At 49.9% G+C, this 20,840-nt stretch overlaps 1 protein-coding gene across 1 annotated transcript in view; it reads left to right on the top strand.

The window, feature by feature from the left end:
- Positions 1-3,923, top strand: part of PNLDC1 (poly(A)-specific ribonuclease (PARN)-like domain containing 1) — a 21,425-nt gene extending 17,502 nt beyond the window's left edge. The window contains 5 exon segments of the mRNA XM_011975919.1: positions 247-348; positions 1,821-1,920; positions 2,212-2,387; positions 2,520-2,618; positions 3,676-3,923. Of these exon segments, the coding sequence (XP_011831309.1) occupies positions 247-348; positions 1,821-1,920; positions 2,212-2,387; positions 2,520-2,618; positions 3,676-3,739 (541 nt within the window). The 3' untranslated portion in view covers positions 3,740-3,923.
- Positions 3,924-20,840: the final 16,917 nt, after the last annotated feature.

Here is a 20,840-nt window from a genome sequence, read left to right as displayed (position 1 = left end):
GGGACTACAGGTGCATGCCACTACACCTGGCTAATTTTTGTATTTTTTGTAGAGATGGTTTCACCATGCTGCCCAGGCTGGTCTCAGACTCCTGGGTTCGAGCAATCTGCCTGCCTCGGCCTCCCAATGTCCTGGGGTTACAGGCATGAGCCACCACACCCAGCTGGAAACTTACTTTTTGTTGGCACTATGCCCCTGCTGTCCCTAGATTCTGCGTTTATTTCAGATTGGCTTGCACATAATGAGAGAAAGCATGAGCATGCACATTTTGATAAGCTCTGTTGCACTTCTTTTTTCCATCCTAGTTCTTTTGAAAGTGGCACACTTGCTTCTACAGAAGATACATGGGTAAGTCTTCTTTCTTTTCATCCTGCTATTCAATCAGTGGTCAGGATTTATTGAACCTTTGCTGGAAGCCAGCACCTCCCCAGTCCCAGGGTCCTGCCAAAGAATGGAGAATGTGAAGTGTCGCTGGTATAGAAATCTTGTCCCTGACTGGGCAACAGCCCACAAATGGCCCTGTGCCACAGGAGTAGCCCTTCCTACCACCCCTGCACCTGCCTGTATGAGTCGTGGCCCCTCATCCCCACAGATGTCAGGAGGCCAAGGCAGTGGGGTTAGGCTTAGGTTCTGACACCTGTCTCAGTCCTTCCCAGCCTGGTGTGTGTGCTTGATCTGTTTCTCGCTTGTTTTCTTATAGCCACGTAAGCAACAATGAGGTACGAGGAGAAAGTGTTCAGGTCAATGAATGACATATCCATTGTTGGGGGGCACATAGGCTGGGGAGAGATGAATGGAATCCCACATTGGAATCTTCTGTGCATTTCCCCATGGCAATACCATCCTTGATGCCTGCAGCCTTGGGCACATAGGCACCAGAAACACATTTGCAGTGTACACGCTACAGCACCGTCCTTGGCATGCACGTTTGTTACGTAGGACTTAGCCGGCCAGGTGAAGGAGCCAGTCAGAATTCTAATGTGTGCTTTGGGATTGATGTAGAAACATCTTTTTGGATTATAATCTATTAACTTGGGTCTTGCCTATATTTGTCCATTTTGGCAGTGGATGTTATAAATACAAACGTTCTGTGACACATGGATGGGAAGCTTATTTCTTAAATAAGAAATGCGCCAGCCTCACCCTCTTTCTTGTGGTTTGGCTGTTTATGGGCCCCTGGTGAGTATGTGTGTGCTGGACAGGGAAGGCGCTGGCAGTAGTGGAGCACCTCAGTGCCCCGGGTCACACATCTTCTATTTCTTTTAATCCCCGTGGCCTAAAAGCCCTCCCTGCCTGTCTGTGTGGCCCGTGGTTTTGCTGGGGCCTGTGCTCGGGTGTGTGTGCTCCCTGGACACTGCATGGCCCGTGGTTTTGCTGGGGCCTGGGCTCGGGTGTGTGTGCTGCCTGGACAGAGGGGGCGCTGGCAGTGGGAGGAGGCTGTGGGATGAGGGATGCCCTTTTGAAATCAAGGTTGATGTCATGCCAAGTGGGGACAGCATGGGGCTTTCTCTGAATCGTGGTCTCGCGCTGATTCTCTGAGCCTGTTGCTCTTTGTCAGCAGTGGGACCCTCACCAAGCCATCACCGGCAGATGGTGACTGTCCGGAAGCTCTGTTTCCGTGTGGGCCACTGAGAATGCTTTAAGGTCGGCCAGCTGGGGAAGCACCCAACCAGAGCCCCAAGACTTGTGAGGGCGGGAGGGGGAGAGAGCCGTCCGAGGCAGTGTCCTTCTCCTGTTCTGTCACCGGATTCTTGGCTGTGACCGAGGAAATGGATGAACTTCCACGTGCCCAACAGCTTTGGGGTTTTCTGTCCTTGCAGCATCGACCCCGTGCCCGAGTCGTCCTTTCCTCAGTACCTCGACGTGCTGGCTCCTTACGTGAACCAAGTGAACCTCATCCGCGCGGGGGTCCGAAAGATCGTGAGTTGGTCTCATTTGGCCCCCTTGCCCTGTTCAGAGTTCAGAGCCTTCGCTGGGAAGCGGCCAGTGCTCTCTGGTACTCGTGAGAGGGATTTCAGTGGTTGAAGAAATAAGAGCTGGCTTTTCCTTTCCTCTCATGTTTCTCCACCAAGGCCAACATGGACTCATCCTTCCTTCTCTTCCCCTCCCCACCCCAAGCAGAGCCTTTCCTAGTTTCTCTTGAGATCTTCGGACTGGATAAGAAGTCAGGAAGCACTGTGGAAAATCTCTTGTGTTCTGCATGTTTTCTAGAATTTTTCTGGTCCAGATTATCCCAGTATCCGACCTCCCATCCTCATCCTCAGCATCAAAAGGTGGCCCGGGGTCAGCGAGCAGCAAGTCTACCATAAGTTTCAGAATCTCTGCAAGTTTGATGTCAGGCGACTCACAAGAAGCCAGTTCTTACTCCTGACCAATAAGTTTAAGGAGTAGGTGCCTCTAAGTCCGCGTCCCCCACGCCTCCTGCATTCATCCCTGTATGTCTCTGACTCCACCCGCCTGATCACAGCAGGCGGCGCGATCCTGTTGCCTGGCTGACCATAGCAAACTTGTTTTGGCAGCGTGCGAAACGTCCTGAAGGAGTACCGGGGCCACCCGACCCTGTGCATCTCCCTGTACCGCTACTGGAGGCACTCCCCAGACGTCAACTGCGTGCTCCAGTAAGTGCTGGGCTGAGGCCGCCCGCCTGTCCCGGGGTCCCAGCATCCCAGCGTGGTCTGACTCGAGCACAGCTCGCTCACTGGTGTGTGTTGCCAAGGGGGTTGTTGACGAGTGTGGTGCCCTGAACATCATTCAGTGATACTCACCGCTTGTCTGTGGAGTGCCTGGTGTGCTGGGCACCGTCGTAGTTCTGGGGCCTCGTCAGTGAAGCAGAAAATTCCCGCTCTCATGGAGTTTACGTGCTGGGGGAGATAAACAGGATAAACGAGTATACCCTATAACGTATTGGGTGACAAGTGTTTATTAAAAATGAGAGAAGGGTCGGGGTGGATGGCAGGCTGCAGTTCAGAGGAGCTGATGGGGGTCCTCATTAGAGACTTGGAGTGAGCCAGACAGAGGGGACAGCAGGGCGGGGCCTTCCAGTCAGGAGGCGCCAGGAGAGTCACAGGGAAAGGCCGCTGTGAGCAGAACAGCAAGGAGGGGACACGGGAGAAGGAACTGGGGCCCCCCAGGTGGGGTCTCAGGAGAGAGGGAATCGCGGAAGTTACGGCAAGAAGGTCGATGACCCGACTCAGGTTGTCTTCCATGTGGGGTAGACCATAGAGGCAGCGCTGTGAGAGCGGTCAGGAAGGAGATGCTTCAGCTGGGTCACAGCTCAGTGCAGCCGGGGGCAGCGGGGTGGAGTCAGCGACAGACCAGAGAAGGATCAAGTGGGAATCCAGGGTTCGGGTCCTGAACAACTGGAAAGGCAGAGTTGCTGTCAGTTGAACTTGGTGAGGTTCTGGCTTGTGGGTTAGGGGCCACATCCGTTAGAAAACAACATTGCTGAAGAAACACACTGAGCTCCGCTGCAAACCCTTTTTCTTTCAACCTGCGGTTTGCATCCCAGAGCCAGCCTAACCTTGAGAGGCAGAAGTTCAGCATTGGCACCGGGAGAGTGACGAAGAGGAAGAACATCTGAGTGCACAGGGCTGGGAAGGAAGAGGGGCGAGCCTGCGTCGGTGCCTCTCGGCCTGCTGGGTGCCCCGGCCACTGATACGTGTCATTGTCTTGCAGAGTCTGTGGCATAGTGACTGCCTGGGCCCTTCTCGCGTTCATCTTCGGAAGATCTGGTCCCTGAGCGCAGCGAGGCCTCCTGCGGCCACCCTCAGGTCCCCGTGCTCTCTGGAAGGTGTGCTGGCTGTGTTTGTGTAAATCAGATTCTGTTTGCAGATGGATCTGTTTGGTCGTTTCTAGAAATTCTGTTATGTCCTGAACACGAAATTCTGTCAGCACTCTCAATGATAAATCAGCCGTTGGGTATCATACCTGTATGTGTGGCCAGAACTTTTCTTTCTGTAAATGCAGGCAGAGCAGTCAGCACCTTGGGATTTAAGCTCATGTGTCACAAGCAGGTCATTGTGCTAGGAGCTGGACACCAGATGGAGAGAAGGCGACGTTATTTCTGGGAGAAAAACTAATGGCTTATTACTGGCTGTTGTTGACTTAGTTCTGAGAAATGGCCTTCCTAAGTTTAGTAAAGGAAGGAGGTGAAGCTCGGAAGAGGGAAAGTCGTGTGCAGTGGGGACATTTTTGATAAGCGTTATAAACTGTAAAACGTTCACATGCATTTAGAAACAGTGACGCGCAGGCAGCCCCAGTGTGCGCCTTCGATGCCGGCACCGTCGGACGCTGCGTCTCCTCCGCAGCGGTCTGCGCTACACTCGGCTTTCTCGGTAGCTTTTCTCTGTGGGGATCTACACTCGGCTGGGCTCTTTGCTCAACCTGGAGCCTCACTTTTGAGGGCTCTGCAAAGCTGATTTAAATTCAGCCTGGGAGACACTTTTCCTCTAGAAAAACAAGTATTAGTGGTAGTAGCTGTCCACAGGAGGGTGTGGGAACTGCTTTTCCAGAGGTCACACCACTTTCCTGAGGGATGAAGCGCCCAGTGGCCCCACAGGATCCTCTGCAGCTCATGGTCCAACCAGCCATGCCACACCCCAAACAGCAGCTGCTTCCTCACCTGCTCAACCCGCATCGTCGGGGCAGTGTCAGGGTGTTGGTGTTTTTGTTTTTTGGGTTTTTTTTTTCACTGAATGTGACTTGTTTTGAGACAGGGTCTCTGTCACCCAGGTTGCAGTGCAGTGGCACGATTGTGGCTCACTGCAGCTTCTACCTCCAGGGCTCAAGCAGTCCTCCCACCTCAGCCTCCCGAGTAGCTGGGACCACAGGTACATGCCACCACACATGACTCATCTAAAACAATTGTTTTCGTAGTGATGGGGTCTCCCTATGTTGCCCGGGCTGATCTTGAACTCTTGGCTTCAAGCCATCCTCCCGCCTCAGCCTCCCAAAGTGCTGGGATTACAGGCGCGAGCCACCACGCCAGGCTGATTGATTGTAGCTTTGCTGAAGATAATTCCACTTTTCTTTCATGGACTTTGGGCTTGACTGTTTGGGTAAGCCCTGCATTAAGTAATCTTGCAAGTCCCTCTTAGAGGCCTGGCTTGAGGGCTGTTTGGCATCCCAGCGGTGGAGCAGGGTCGGGCACGTTAAGCTTTTCCATTGAGCTCTGGAGTTGGAGGCACTCAGCGCTTTTGTAAGGCCTTGTTCATTCACCTCTTCTCTGTCCAGCATGTCTTCACTGGACACCTGCTGTATGTTCTTCCGTGCACCACGCTGTGGGCAGGGTCCTCATGTCTGTGGTGACCTGGCTGACCCCACAGCCCTGCATGGCACCTGCTGCTCCCTAGGACACCCCTGAGCTGGAAGAGCCGGAGGCTGTGCCACAGCCAGGCTTTGTTGATCAAGTTTACTTTCTGAGTTTACTGCTGACCAGGGCACTGCTCAGAATTGCTGAGTGGTTTGGGGCCTCCTGCCCTTAGCAGCTCTTGCCTTGCCTAGGTGGTGGTAGGGGGACAAGGCAGGCTCTGAATCTCTCCCAAGGTGTTCTCCCCGCTCCCGTAGCTCTTCAAGGCTGTGTTTTACCTGCAGGTCTCTCTCCCATCATTAAATGAATATAACCGAAACAAGGCAAAAAGCCAGCCGTTCTTCTCTCCTTCCCTAACTCTGTCCCCTCTCCCTGTGGCCCAGCTGCTCTTCCCTTTCCGTTCAGGCTTTCGAGCATGTGCGTTCCATCTTTCCCGCCCCTACGTGCCCGGGGGCCCATGCCGGTCATTAGGACCCCCTGGCTTCCTTCTCACTCCTCTACGGCCCTGGATGGTGCAGCTGCTCTGGACGTTCTCCCCGAGTCTCTGGTCACTCTCTTCTCGGTTGCCCTCAGCTCTTCCCCTGGCCCTTTAGATGTTGATATTCAAGGAACTGGCACCGTCTGCCGTGACAGTGCCAGGCCCTAGCATGACTCTGAAGTTTGTTCTCAGCTAACGTCTGTCTCCTGGGTCCCAGGTCACCTACTGAGCCTCTGGATTTTCCCAGACATGCCACGCTCCACACAGGCAGGATGGATCACTGTCCTTCCAAGTCACCTGCCTTGATGGAGGTTGTGAGCATCTCCCCAGCTGTAGCCTCCAGCTCCTAAATTCTCCCCACCTCCCTGCCCCGCTTCTGAGCAGCCACCCACCTGTAGCTCCTAGACTCTCCCCCCATCCCCGCCCCTCCTTTAAGCAGCCACTCACTGGCAGCTTCTGTCTTCCTGCAGTCCTCCTGGCTGTCCAGACCCCCTTCACATTACCTAGACAGTTTCAGGGCTCTCCTCCTCGTCTCGCTTTCCTGCTGTGGCCCTCACGGACATAAGTGGGCTCTGGAAGGCAAATCTGGTCATCTCTCCTGCCCAAGGCCCTTCTGTGGATTCTGCACCAAGTCCACAAGCCTTTTCTCTCTGCATTTGGGGTCCTGCCGTCTCTCTGGTCCCCCACGGGTGTCTGTCCTTGGGCTCACTGTTTATTTATCTTCCTCTTCCCTGAGTCACCCACTGCTCAAGACCCAGCTCAGCGGACATCTCCTCTAGGTTCTAGGCCACTGTCGCCTGCTGTACCTGTCAGGTGTCAGGGGCTCACCCTGCCTCTGAGCACCTCTTGCCTGTCCCTGCTGGAGCACTTGGTGCTGTGTGGCAATGTCCCCTGGCCTGGCCCTGCACAGGCGGGCACTGGAGTCCTGGAACCTGCAGGGGCTCTCAGTATCCTCACAAAACAGTGCTCCCCGTGGCTGGAGCCTCTGCTGCGTTTTTCGACAGGGATTCGAGTTTGTTGCTGCTGCTCAGGTGAGGTGCTTTGAAAATGGCATTGAGTAACTGATGTGCTTCTGCTTCTGCGGCAGAGGGAAAAGACAAATGACAGCCTCCAAATCTCCCCAGCCCACGGTGTTCTCACTGACCCACGCAGCCTGATCACTTAGAAGTGATGTGATTTCATGTCCTTGTTCTTATAATTTTAGTTCTTGTTTGTGGTTTAAATTATTTCCATGAGATTTTTTGGTATGAGAAAGAAGTGACTAGAAATAGCCTTAAATGATCTTAAAATTAGCTAATCTTTCTCTTTACATCCTTCAAGTACTAAGTTCGGGCTGCTGTAACAAAAATAACCATAGACAGGGTGGCTTTAAAAACAGAATCTTATTTCTCACAGTTCTGGAGGCTGGGAACTCTGAGATCCGGCACCAGCTGATCCGGCTCCTGGAGAGAGCTCTCTTCCTGGGCTTGCAGAGGGTGGCCTTCTTGCTGCGTCCTGACGTGGCAGAGACAGCAAACATCTGTCTCACATCTCTTCTTATAAGGGCACTAATCCAATAAGAGGGCCCCACCCTCATCACCTCATCACCTCCCAAAGGCCTCACGTCCTAAGGCCATCCCCTTAGGGGTTAGGATTTCAACCTAGGAATTTGGGGGAAACACAAACATTCAGTCCATAGCAAGTATCTTTCCTTTTCTCTGAAAGATACAGAGGTTCATGCCACTTATTGTTACTACAGAAACCTTTTCTCTTTCTCTGTGGTCTTTTTAACTCATGAGACAGCAACACCAATTTTCTTGGCATGAAATATGTGGTAGAGGTTGTAAATTTTGAGATACTTTCTGACTAAGGGGGAAAAAAGGCTGTTACTTTCTAACCACGAAAATCCTTGGTGTAATTTTTTATAAGTTTGTCTGAAAATCCACGGTAATACTAATTAAAACCTCATTTTTTTGTGTGGTGGTGACTTGCCAAATTAAAAATTATCTGGGGCCAGGCATGGTGGCTCACGTTTGTAATCCCAGCACTCTGGTAGGCCAAGGCAGGCGGATCACATGAGGTCAGGAGTTTGAGACCAGCCTGGGCAACATGTTGAACGCCTGTCACTGCCAAAAACTACAAAAATTAGCTGGAAGCAAGGTAGAGTGGCTCACACCTGTAATCCCAGCACTTTGGGAAGCTGAGGCGGATGGATCACCTGAGGTCAGGAGTTTGAAACCAGCCTGGGCAACATGGTAAAACCCTATCTCTACAGAAATATAAAAAATTAGCCAGGCATTGTGGCGGGCACCTGTAATCCCAACTAAGGGAGCCGAGGCAGGAGAATCACGTGAACCCAAGAGGCAGGGCTTGCAGTGAGCCAAGATCACGCCATTCCACTCCAGCCTGGGCAACAAGAGGGAAACTCCATCTGAAAAATAAACATAAAAATAAAAATTACCCAGACGTGTACATGCCTGTGCTCCCAGCTACTCGGGAGGCTGAGGCCAGAGAATCGCTTGAACCCGGGAGGCAAAGGTTGCAGTGAGCTGAGATCATGCCACTGCATTCCAGCCTGGGCAACAGAGTGAGACTCCATTAAAAAAAAAAAAAATTATTTGGGAAAAATAAACATAACAATCGGGAAACTTCTGAAAAAGAAAAGTGATGAAGATGACTTGTCCCACCTGCCGTATGGCAGTACATTGATCAAAGCTGTGCATTTTCTACCATTTTCACATCGCTGAGATTGGGTTATTTCTTACAGTCAATGGTGTGTGTTAATTTAATTGGTGTTTTCTTAATGTGCACAAACTGGTGCCTCTGTGATTACATGTTGATGAAACTGGCAGAAAGTTATAATTAATACATTGTGAGATTGGCATAGTAATAGAATATAGGTAAGAAATAGACTGTGTCTGGGAATTTTGCTGTGATAAAGGTGACATATGAAATCTGGGACAAAGAGGCATTTAGAAAAAAAGCCAATTCTTTAGTCTTTACACCAGAATAAATTAGACATGTCATATACTTAAGGTTAAAAAAGGCAAATCATATAAAATGAAATGAAACGATTTAATCTTGGGATGAAGAAACACTTTCTAAGCAGAAAACAAAAGCCTCAAGTGGTAATGAAATAGTTGATTAATTTGGTGCAACCGAATCTCATGTTGTCTGAGGTATCTGGAGAGGGACCACTGTTTTGTGTTCCACTAAGGGAAAAATGCTGCTGGGGAGGTTTTTGCCTGATCCTAAGATACACCCTGATCTCAAAGATGTTGAAATGGAGGGAAAGTACGTCTTGGAATGGGTGAAATACAGAAAAATAAGCTTACTTACAACTAAAAAACTAAAAATCACCCGAAACTACTTGAACATGGGAAGCAAGCATTGTCACAGTGGGTTAACTTGCAGGACAGTTTTGGCGAAACTGGGGTGTCCTTTCTGCTGCCACTGCAACTCCTAGTCTAGTTTTTGGTGGTTTACCCTGAGGAGGGGGTTGCGGGGATGATGCTGGTGGTGGTGGACGAGAAGCAGGAGCCCGCGCCAGGGCCAGGCAGTCTGCAGACTCTCGTCCTCTCCTGTGCCTCCTCACGTCGGTTAGAGCCAATCGGCTCTCCTCTGTCCCCTTGTACTTTCGAGTGCTTATAACACAGAGTGGTAGGTTTGTGTCCCTAACTCCACAGTGTGTGTCTTCTCTACAATGCAGCTTCACTCCAGAGCAGGGCGCCTCCTGCTCATGTGGGCTGGCAGCATCATTGAGGGCCTGGGGCTGGTCCAGTCCCTGCCTACTGTCTAGTGGGGCGACAGTACACAAGCAATGGCTATAAAGGTCAGCACGTCCTGGCTAGGGAGGGGCTGGGGCGTCCCTGCCAAGGGTCTAATCCAGAACAGTTCCTAAGGATGAGTGACAGGGAGGGTGTTTTTGTCATCAGCACAGGAAAACCACTGTATTAGTCTGTTCTCCCACTGCTATAAAGAAATACCCAAGACTGGGTAATTTGTAGGAAAGGAGATTTGATTGGCTCACAGTTCTGCAGGCTGTACAGGAAGTATGGTGCCAGCATCTGCTGCTGGGGAGGCCTCAGGAAGCTTTTACTCATGACGGAAGGGGAAGCAGGAACAGGCTTCACATGGTGGATGCAGGAGCAAGAGAGGGTGGGGAGGGGAAAGTGCCACATAACTTCTAAACAACCAGATCTTGGGTGAACTCGGAGCCAGAGCTCACTCATCATCCAGGGGATGGCCCAGGCCGTTCATGAGAACTCTGCCCCATGAGCCGGACACCTCCCACTAGACCCCACCTTCCTTCAGCATTGGGGATTACAGTTCAACGTGAAATTTGAGGGGGGACAAATATTCAAACTGTATCAACCATGTACAGTGTGATCATGAGTACACTGGAAAAACCTGAGAAGGTTCACCCCAAAATGTTAGGGGATGACATTGCTGAGCAATTACTGCACACCAGATGCTGAATAAAGTACTCTGCGGTTATTAATTCATGTGCTCCTCACAGTAACCTTCCAAGTAAATACGGTAACTGCCCAGTGACCTTCCAAGTAAGTACTGTCACTGTGCCCGCATAGGACGGAGACACTTGACACCCACAGGGCGGGTGCTTGGCCTCGGCATGCCCCGGCCGGAGGTGGGCAGCTTCTCTTGGTGCCACGCTGCCTGCGGGGTCGTGAGTTATTTCAATTTCCTTATTTTTTTTTGTTGTTGTTTTATATTGGAGTTGTCTATCATGAATATATATGGTGTAATTTCAAACTGGTTTAAAAAAACAAGGCAAGTCAGGCAGCATCCACAGGACTGCAGCTCACGCCTCAGGCTCAGGCTCAAACTCAGCCGCAGCGCCTCCTGGCAGAGTGTGGCCCTGGGGCTCTCCCGGGCTGCTCTTCGACTGCAGCTTCTGTTCCAGCTGCAGCCATATGGCTCTTGTGTCCCACCTGTCATCTTGAGACTCAATCCAGCTCTTGAAACCACCGTTGGTGCTGAGCTGCTCCAGCACTCAGTCCAGGTATGGAGGGAGAAGTGGTTCTCAAGACTGCTTCTCTTCTCCATAGGAACAGAGCTATACAGTATTTGTCCATTCTTGTCCTGCTATCAAGAAATGCCTGCTGGGCGCAGTGGCTCGCGCCTGTAATCCCAGCACTTTGGGAGGCTGAGGCATGCAGATCACTTGAAGTCAGGAGTTCGAGACCAGCCTGGTCAACATGGTGAAACCCTGTCTCTACTAAAAATATAAAAATTATCCGGGTGTGGTGGCATGTGCCTGTAATCCCAGCTGCTCAGGAGGCTGAGGCAGGAGAATCACTTGAACCCAGGAGGCAGAGGTTGCAGTGAGCTGTGATCACGCCACTATACTCCAGTCTGGGTAACAGAGCAAGATTCTGTCTCAAAAAAAAAATCTGAGATTGGGTAATTTCTAAAGAAAAGAGGTTTAATTGACTCATTGTTCCACAGACTGTACAGGTAACATGGCTGGGGAGGACTCAGGAAACAAAATCATGGCAGAAGGCAAAGGGGAAGCCAGCACATCCTACATGGCTAGCGCTGGAGGAAGAGAGAAGGGGGAGGTGCTACACACTTTTTTTTTTTTTGAGACAAGTCTCACTCTGTCGCCCAGGCTGGAGTGCAGTGGCCAGATCTCGGCTCACTGCAAGCTCCACCTCCCAGGTTTACACCATTCTCCTGCCTCAGCCTCCCGAGTAGCTGGGACTACAGGCGCCCACCACCACGCCCGGCTCATTTTCTGTATTTTTAGTAGAGACGGGGTTTCACCGTGTTAGCCAGGATGGTCTCCATCTCCTGACCTCATGATCCGCCCGCCTCGGCCTCCCAAAGTGCTGGGATTACAGGCGTGAGCCACCACGCCTAGCCGCTACACGCTTTTAAACAACCAGAGAACTCACTATCACAAGAACAGCATGGGGGACGTTCACCCCCAGGATCCAGTCACCTCCCACCTGGCCCCTCCCCCAACACTGGGGATTCCAATTCCACATGAGATTTGGGCGGGGCACAGAGCCAAACCATATCAAGGGTCGGTCATCTGCTGCCTGTTTCTATGGCCAAAGAACTTGAGTGATCTGAATCTTTGGATCGCTGACCTTTAAATAACTTGGACTGTTGTTTTGTGATGGAATCTGGGGGGGATAGTGGTGGTTGGCAGGAAACACTAATAACCTATCATCAATCATCTCCTCCCTCTTCTAACACCTGTGATTATTCCTGTGTAGGCAAGAAAAGGTGTACTGTATAAGCTATTCTCAGTTGTCCTTTAAAAAGACTAATAAAATATGTTAAAGTGTTATCTCTCGAGGGGCTCCTGGTGGTTTCTCATTTCTCTGGCATATATTTTTCTGTACTCTAAAAATTTTCGTGAGTGTGCATCCCTTCAAAACCAGAAATGTACTATTTTTAAAAAATCAGTACGTATAACTTAGCATCTGAGTGATGACAGTTATATTTTAAAAGTGAACTCAGCCATGCATGGTAGCTCTCGCCTGTAGTCTCAGCACTTTGGGAGGCCGTGGCGGGTAGATCCCTTTAGGTCAGGAGTTCAAGACCAGCTTGGCCAACATGGTGAAACCCCATCTCTACTAAAAAAAACCAAACAAAAATTAGCTGGGTATGGTGGTGGGTACCTGTCATCCCTGCTACTCGGGAGACTGAAGCAGGAGAATCACCTGAATTCAGGAGGTGGAGGCTGTAGTGAACCGAGATCGCGCTACTGCACTCCAACCTGTGCAATGAGCAAAACTCCATCTCAAAAAAAATAAAAAATGAAAGTGAACTTAAAGGCTGGGCACAGTGGCTCACGCATGTAATCCCAGCACTTAGGGAGGCCGAGGCAGGTGGATTGCCTGAGCTCAGGAGTTCCACCCCAGGCTGGGCAACATGGCAAAACCTCGTCTCTACCAAAAATACAAAAAGTTAGCCAGGCATGGTGCCTACCTGTGGTCCCAGCTACTCGGGAGGATGAGATGGAAGGATCACTTGAGCCTGGGAGGTAGAGGTTGCAGTGAGCTGAGATCGTGCACAACTCTACTCTAACCTGACAGAGTGACACCCTATCTCAAAAGAAAAAGTGAACTTAAAACTGAAAGAAAATGCACAGAAGTCTTGGTGGGGGGCTGCCCCAGAACAGGTGGACCATATGGTTTTATTTTCTGTAGTTTTAGGGACCTTTTTACCTTTTTATTTTTTATTTATTTATTTATTTTTTTACAATAAGCATGTATTTCTATCATGTTAATCATGAAAATGCATTAAAATTTTTCTGTTGAAAATAGAGCTCTCGGCCGGACGTGGTGACTCAAGCCTGTAATCCTAGCACTTTGGGAGGCCGAGACAGGCGGATCATGAGGTCAGGAGATCGAGACCATCCTGGCTAACATGGTGAAACCCCATCTCTACTAAAAATACAAAAAACTAGCCGGGCGAGGTGGCGGGTTCCTGTAGTCCCAGCTACTCGGGAGGCTGAGGCAGGAGAATGGTGTGAACCTGGGAGGCAGAGCTTGCAGTGAGCTGAGATCTGGCCACTGCACTCCAGCCTGGGCGACAGAGCGAGACTCCGTCTCAAAAAAAAAAAAAAAAAGAAAAGAGAGCTCTCTTGTCCTGCTTGCGGGGACAGCCCTATGAAATATTTTTAGTTTTTATTTAATTGCATTTTAGTCATGCCTACTTCTTTACATTAGTTTCCTATTTCCTGCTGTAACAAGTCATCACAAATGTAGTGGCTTAAAATAGCACAAAATTACGATTTTGCATTTCTGGAGGTTAGAAGTCCAACACAGGTCTCAGGGCTAAAATCAAGATGTTGGGGTGAAGGGCTGGCGCCTTTCCAGAGGCCTCAGGGAGAAGCTGCTTCATCCCCTTTTCCGGCTTCTAGAAGTCACCTACATTCCTGGGATTGTGGCCCTATTCCTCCATCTTCAGCAGCAGCGATGTGGAATCTCTCTGATCAATCTTTCTGTAGCTTCATCTCCTCTGACCACAGCAGGGAATGCTTTGCCATGCTTTAGGACCCATGTGTTTAAGTGGATCCTCCTCCCGGGATGACCCTGGATAATCTCCCCATCTCAAAGCCCTTAATTATGTCTGCAGAGTCCCTCTTGCCACATGAGGTGCCATATTCACAGGTTCTGGGGTTAGGCTGTGGGCATTGGGCGTCTTTGGGGAGGCATTATTCTGCCTGCCACGTTCTCCAGTGACACATGATGAAGCACCTGCCCAGGTAAGTGCTATGCCTACCTCATACTCCCCAGTGAGTGGGGTTAGCCCTGCCCAGGAAGCAAGGTCTGATGTTACAGTCCTTGCAGACTGCACGGCCACCGCAGTGACCCAGCACCCACCATCCACACAATCTCCTGCAACACTGTTCTGGAAGCTGTGCCGTGGTGCTGGATGGCTTCAGCCCGATTTCAGCACTTGGAAGCTCCCCCAGAGGTCCCTCATTCTTCCCCATCCCTGCCCCAGCTCTTGCTGTTGTTTGTCTTTATCCCTTTTCCCTACAAGAAGAACCAGATTAAAACATTTGCCTGCTGGCAGTAGCATTTCTGAGGAGGATACTGCGAGGGGAACCGCAGGCCATGTGTGCTCTGAGCACAAGATGGTAGGAGAGCTCTCTCACACACAGCTGCCCACTATGTCCCTACTCTCCCCTGGGAGAGAATCCCCGGTGTAGACTTAATCCCAATCCTCAGAAGAGCTCCTCCAGTGTGTGCTGTGGCTCTGCCAAAGATTGTGAGAAAGTGGAGATCCAAAAATAAGTATTCTCTGGGCAGCACAAGCCAGATAAAGTTGTTCTCAAGTTGGCTCTGGCTGGTCTGTGGAGGGCACGGAGGTTTTGACATGTGAACTTGTAAAGATGCTTTCTTTCCTATCCCAGGGAGCTTCCTGACCGCTCCTGGCTGCCGAGGCCCTGTCCTCAGCCCAGTGGAGAGGCAGCAGTGGCCACTGCCTGCGTGACCCTGCTGAGACCTGTGCTCGTGGTTAGATGGGATGTTCTGAACTCTTGGAAGCCAGAGGTTATAGTTTTTTAAAGATAAAAAGAGGAATATTGTATTGTGTAAAACAGAAAAGGAAGGGAAGCACTCATTCTCCCATTCCCTTATTGATCAATTTGGGCTTGCTCCTGTCTCTAAAATCTGCATATGTTTTACACTGGAACACCCTGGAGAGCAGGCTTTCATTCCATGCAAATGCACCTGCTCTACACCAGGCACTGTTCCAGATGCCCCGGCTGCAGCCAATTAAAGCAAAGATTCAAGAATTTGCATTCGTGTGGAGTCGTTAGACAAGAAATGAGATGAGAATGCCTGTGAGGTGATCAAGTGCTGGTTATGGAGAAACTTCGAGGAGAGGTCGGGTGCTGCCTTCCAGTGCTCAGGCAGGGCACACAGAGAAGGGACTGCCTGAGCAGAGACCTGGCAGAGATCAGGGCTCAGACACCTGTGCAGCTGTGGACAGAGCTCCTGGCACTGCCTGGCCCAGGGCCCAGTGGGAGCACCTGGCGCTGCAAAGAGGCTCCAGCCACCAGGATGGCTGAGAGAACTCAGGTGGGTGAGGCAGGAGCCGAGACCAGGGAAGAAGTGGAGGGCTGGTCAGGTGGGGCACAGAAGGCACTGGTGATTGCTTTGACTTCTCAACAGAGGTATGAGCCACTGAGGGGCTGCCAGCTCAGAGTGACAGGGTCTGGCTGACTAGGGAAGGAGGAAGGCAGAGGAGGTGGCTGTGGCCTAGTGGGGAGGCATGCGGGGGCTCTAGATCTGGGTGTATTTTGACAGTGGAGCCACTATGATGTCCTAACAGAGGAATGTGGAGTTAAGAGAAAGAGGGGTCAAGAATGATAAAGTTTTGGCCTGAACCAAGGTGTGGAGTTGAGGTAGGAGGTGGGACTTAACTCTGGAGGCAGGGCTCAGACACTGGGCCAAACTGAGGACTAGCTAAAACAGGTTATAGGGGAAGCAGTTTTCCAGAAGACACACCCATCAGTGTGCCATGTCAGTTTACCATTGCCATGGCGACACCCAAAAATTATTGCCCCTTTCCATGGCAATGACCCAGTGATCAGGAAGTTACCACCCTCATCCTAGAGATTTCTGCATAAACCGCCCCTTAATTCACATATAATTAAAAGTGGGTATAAATATGAGTGCAGCCCTAAATCTGAGCTGCTCCTCTGGACACACTTCCTGGAGAGTGCCCTGTACCGCACAGAGCAGTGCCTCTGCTGCTCCTGGACGCTGTGGCTTCAATACAAGTTGCTGTTGAACACCACTGGGGAGCTCTTGAATTCTTTCCTGGGGGAAGCCAAGAACCCTCCCGGGCTAAGCCCCAGTTTTGGGCTTCACCTGTCCTGCATCAGAGTGGCCATCTGATTGTGCCTAAATTGTTTTATCTCTGTGCCTGTGAATGACACAATGCTGTTGTTTCTCCTTCTCCTTTATTGGGGATTAGGGAAAGCAGAAAGGTGGAAGAAGGAGATGAGAGCCTCATCCAGAGCCGCAGGGCCAGGCTGAGGGTCAGGGTGCCTGGGTTCCCTAACAATGCACACTCCTCCCACCATGTACAGGTTATTATGTGGTTAGCATGTCATCCAAGAAATGGTTTAGCTTCAAGAGGGTTTCAGGGGAAGAAAAGCAAAAGGCTGTTGTCCTTAGGGGAAGAAATGTCTCATGCCCTGCCTGCCTCTAGGAGGCTCTGGATGGGTGTGACTGCAGCCCACTGGCTGGGCTTCATGTCTTTGGAGAGTGGTATGAGCAGCAAAGCCACACAGCACTGAGGCCATTTCACATGAACAGTTTCTGCTTCTCTTCTGGCACTCATGGGAATAGCTGTTGGTCACAGCATCAACATCAGCTTGGGCTCTGGGCTTGGAAATAAAGCCAGGTTCCCTGGCCACTTAGGTCCAGGTTCCTGAGGCCAGGTCCTTGCAAGAAAGGCTCTGCATATTGTGCTCTGCACGGGACTGCCTGGCAGGAAAGAGTGGGCCCAGAATCCAGCACCCCGATGTGGGGCTGCATCCCTCTAGAGGAAGAGAAACCGCTTCCTAATCCACACAAAGGACTGTCTAGTTTGTGGGAGGCTGTGACCAAGGACTTCCCAGCAGAGGACATCTCCGCACAGCTCATCCAGGGCTCCCTTCCTGCTCTGTGTGGCTCCCACGGCAGCCTATGAAGAAGGGTCACAGGCAAGGAGTGTCTGAGTGTTCGTGGGAGCCTTGGTTAAATGCCATCACTAGATCACCCTTTAATCACACCCTGGATGTTTTCAGTGGAATTTCAGACGTTTGAGAAGTAAGCTGGGGAAAAATGGGGCCGTCTAAGTGTTTCCTATAAAGTCACCAAATTGGTGATGATTTACTAACCTGTGGATGAAGCTTGTGCCAAAAACCTGTGGATAAGCTTGTGCAAAAGCTTGTAGCAGAGATTGGGTGGCCCATCCCCACAGAGATCACAGAGGAAGCCCTTGCCTCCCAGCCCACATACAGGTGGGAGCATATGAAGGCCACCCAGGTAAGTCACACCCCAAAGGCTGCTGGCTTAGAATCAGGACAGAGAGAAGTCCAAACTGATCCCCCCTCCCTTCCCCCACCTTATGCCCTTTGCATCTGCCTCTTAGAGCTTAGCCTCTGTCTTAGGGTAGGGAGGAGGGTGGAGACCAAAGGGAAACAGTGGGGTTTGGAAAGAAAATATGAGAACCATATGTATTTTTATTCTCCTTTAAATTTCCTATTCTGTGGGCACAATGGTTCACACCTGTAATCCCAACACTTTGGGAGGCTAAGGCAGGAGGATTGCTTGAGTCCAGGACTTCGAGATCAGCCTGGACAACTTAAGGAGACTCTATCTCTAAAAATGTAATAATACATTTCTTATTTTGTGTGTTTTATCATATATGCAATATATTAGTACATGGAATACATGTATGTACCTTATTACATGTGCACATGCATGGCTTGTCCTCAGCTTTGTTTCAGTGATAAGCAAACAGGATTGAAATAGTTTGGAGACTGTTTGCTCTGGTAATTTCCCTGGGTTCAACGTCAATGTGAGGAGTTTGACAGGGATTTATGAGAAGCCTTGGAGGCTGGTCCATGGCTAGCCACACCCAGACCTACGGGCGCGATGTCTTCAAGATCTGATGAAGTCTGACTCTGCCTCCTGAAAGAGGCACCCTCAATCCTGGTCATCTTCCCTTCAGCTATTTTTTGGGTGGAGCAGAAAAGAGGTTTAACTGTCTGGCGGGTGAAATTAAACATACTTCACAGGTGGTGTCTCTCTTCTTTGGCTGGCAGTAAGGGAAGGAAGGCCCTCTGCAGCATAAAGCACGCTCATCATGCCGAATCAGCGTAAGCAGGCGGGAAACAAGTGGAACCTATCAGAAGGCAGAGTTGGACAGTCCTAGCATGAAAAAACCATTCAAAATATTTATTCATTTATTTTATTAGAGAGAGGGTCTCAATCTGTTGCCCAGGCTGGAGTGCAGGGGCATGATCATAGCTCACTGCAGTCTCAACTCCTGGGCTCAAGTGATCTCCCTGCCTCAGCCTCCTTAGTAGTCGGGACTATTGGCACCCACCACCACTCCCTGTTAATTTTGAAAAAAATTTAGAGATGGGATCTTGCTATGTTGCCCAGGCTAGTCTCAAACTCCTGGCCTCAAACACTCCTCCTGCCTCAGCCTGCCAAGGAGCTGGGATTATGGGCTCAAGTCATCATGCCCAGCCAAAATACTTATATTTAATGTAAGATTTCAATTAGTTCTATCCGAGGACCTAATTGGAGAGGGCCCTGGGACTTAGGAAATCCAGTTCTATAAAAATTGAAGCTGCAAACTCCAGTCAGGATCCAAGCTTCCATGATCCTGCTCACCAGATTTCTACCATGGGAAGCACATTCTGAAATTTGCCTCACTGCTTATTCTAGTGGCCAGTCTGAGAACTTCCACAAAGCTTCACTCTAGAGATTTAAAAGGTTATAAATACAGTCAAAATAAGCCAAACCATGAGCTCAGATGTGCACATTTAAGTTCCTTTAACTCAATTTAATTCTTTCCTGCAAGCTCCCATTCTGCCCAATGCAGAACCCATAATTTAGGCAATACCAGGTAAATGCTACATATTCAGGGCTGTTTCCCTTTGGTCTCCACCCTCCTTCCTACCCTAAGACAGAGGCTAAGCATTAAGAGGCAGATGCAAAGAGCATAAGATGGGGGGAGAGCGGTGGGAGGTCAGTTTGGACTTCTCTCTGTCCTGATTCTAAGCCAGCAGCCTTTGGGGTGTGACTTACCTGGGTGGCCTTCATGTGCTCCCACCTGTATGTAGGCTGGGAGGCAGGGGCTTCCTCTGTGATCTCTGTGGGGATGGGTCCCCCAATCTCTGCCATAGGCTGCCCTTATCTCAGCTGAAAGGCCCCTAAAGATGCTTCGGGTCCCTCATATTATCTTTCTCTCTCTTCCCCTTCTTCCCACTGCTGCCTCCCCCACTCCCCACCATTTCCTGTGGCAGGTGGAAGGCCTGGCTGGCTTCCTCCACACCCCTACAGCTCACTCTGGATACCTCTTGCAGCCTCTCTCTGAATGTCACATGAGGGTCCTGGTGACACTGCCATGTCCACTACCTGAGTTCTAGAAAGACCAACCAGGTGACAGGTTCACTCTGCATGAGGATCTATTAAGAAAAAATTATCCAAAATGTGGATGTCAGGCAAAAACAAACCACATGACTTCTTTTTTTTTTTTTTTTTTTTTTTGAGACAGGTTCTTGCTCTGTTACCCAGACTGAAATGCAGTGGGGCACAATTGTAGCTCACTGCAGCATCAAACTTTTGGGATCAAGCAATCCTCCCATCTCAGCCTCCCAAGCAGCTGGGACTACAGGTGTGCACTACAATGCACATCTAATTTTTTAGGTGTTTGTTTGTTTGTAGAGAAGAGGTCTATGTTGCCCAGGCTGTCCTTGAACCCCTGGACTCAAACTCCTGGCCTCAAGCCATCCTCGCACTTCAGCCTCCCAAAGTGCTAGGATTGCAGGTGTGAGCCACTGCGCCCAACCCACATGACTTTCATTGTCATACTGTATCATTGTCTAACAAGCTCACCTGGAATCATTTTATTTTAAGCCAATGTAACTTTGATTGGCTTATTAGTTTCTACCGATTAGAGGCCAAACATTTTACAATTCTGTAAAGTTAGATGTTCACTTTTTGAAAACTGATAAGATGCAAATAATTGTTGTCCAATAACAATGAAAATAGCTCTTGCTCGTAGGAGAGGATAACCCCAAAGCCTGTGATTTTATTGTCCTATAGGACACTAACCAGTCTATATGTAGCTTTGCAATTTCCTTCTAGCATTCTCTTTGTTGTTTTTGTTCACTTACCAATCCACACTTCAGTCTCTCACCTCCCCTTTAAACTGGTTCCCATCGTTATTCTGAGGCCTGGAGGTGCCTATCTTCATTCTCACTCCTTCTCTACCCAATGCCAGGGATCCAGCAACAGACAAAAACTTAAGTTTTCCTAACTCTTTCCTGGCTCCTTTTTCCTCCACCTGAAGTGGAGGCGCTGCAGGTGCTGCCTGAGAAGCCAAGAGGCCAGGAGGAGAGGAGGAGGGAAAGCAGTTTTGTTGAACAGGACAACCTTGCAAATCTTTCCTGTTTTATTTTTAACTTAAAAGCCAATAACTGATTTCTTTGTTTCTCTAGTTCGCCCATTGCCCACCACATCTAAACGAGAAAGTACATATCGAGGCCACCATACAATTGTCCAAAAAGGCCTTTGATATGGAGTATTCCTATTTATTATCCCGTGGCTGCCCTCCTGCCTGGCTACCCAGATGGGGTAGGCGGAGCCTACAGTAAATAGCACATGAGAGAAGGAATATATCAATGGATCCTCCCATAATGCTAATACATGAGATTTGTATCTGAGAAGGCCCCAGGCGAACTGTTTTCTTCTCAATTTCATTGCCATGGGCCAGGAATTTTCTTGAATGCCCAACTGTCTTTATCAAGACAGGAATTGGGATACAATTTGCTCAAACATTAAAGAAAATTGTTGA

The sequence above is a fragment of the Mandrillus leucophaeus genome, unplaced genomic scaffold (assembly GCF_000951045.1).
Source record: "Mandrillus leucophaeus isolate KB7577 unplaced genomic scaffold, Mleu.le_1.0 Scaffold160, whole genome shotgun sequence".
In the NCBI taxonomy this organism is placed as follows: Eukaryota; Metazoa; Chordata; class Mammalia; order Primates; family Cercopithecidae; genus Mandrillus; species Mandrillus leucophaeus.
Note: the sequence above shows the minus strand (reverse complement) of the source record. Positions and strands in the feature narration are given on the sequence as shown.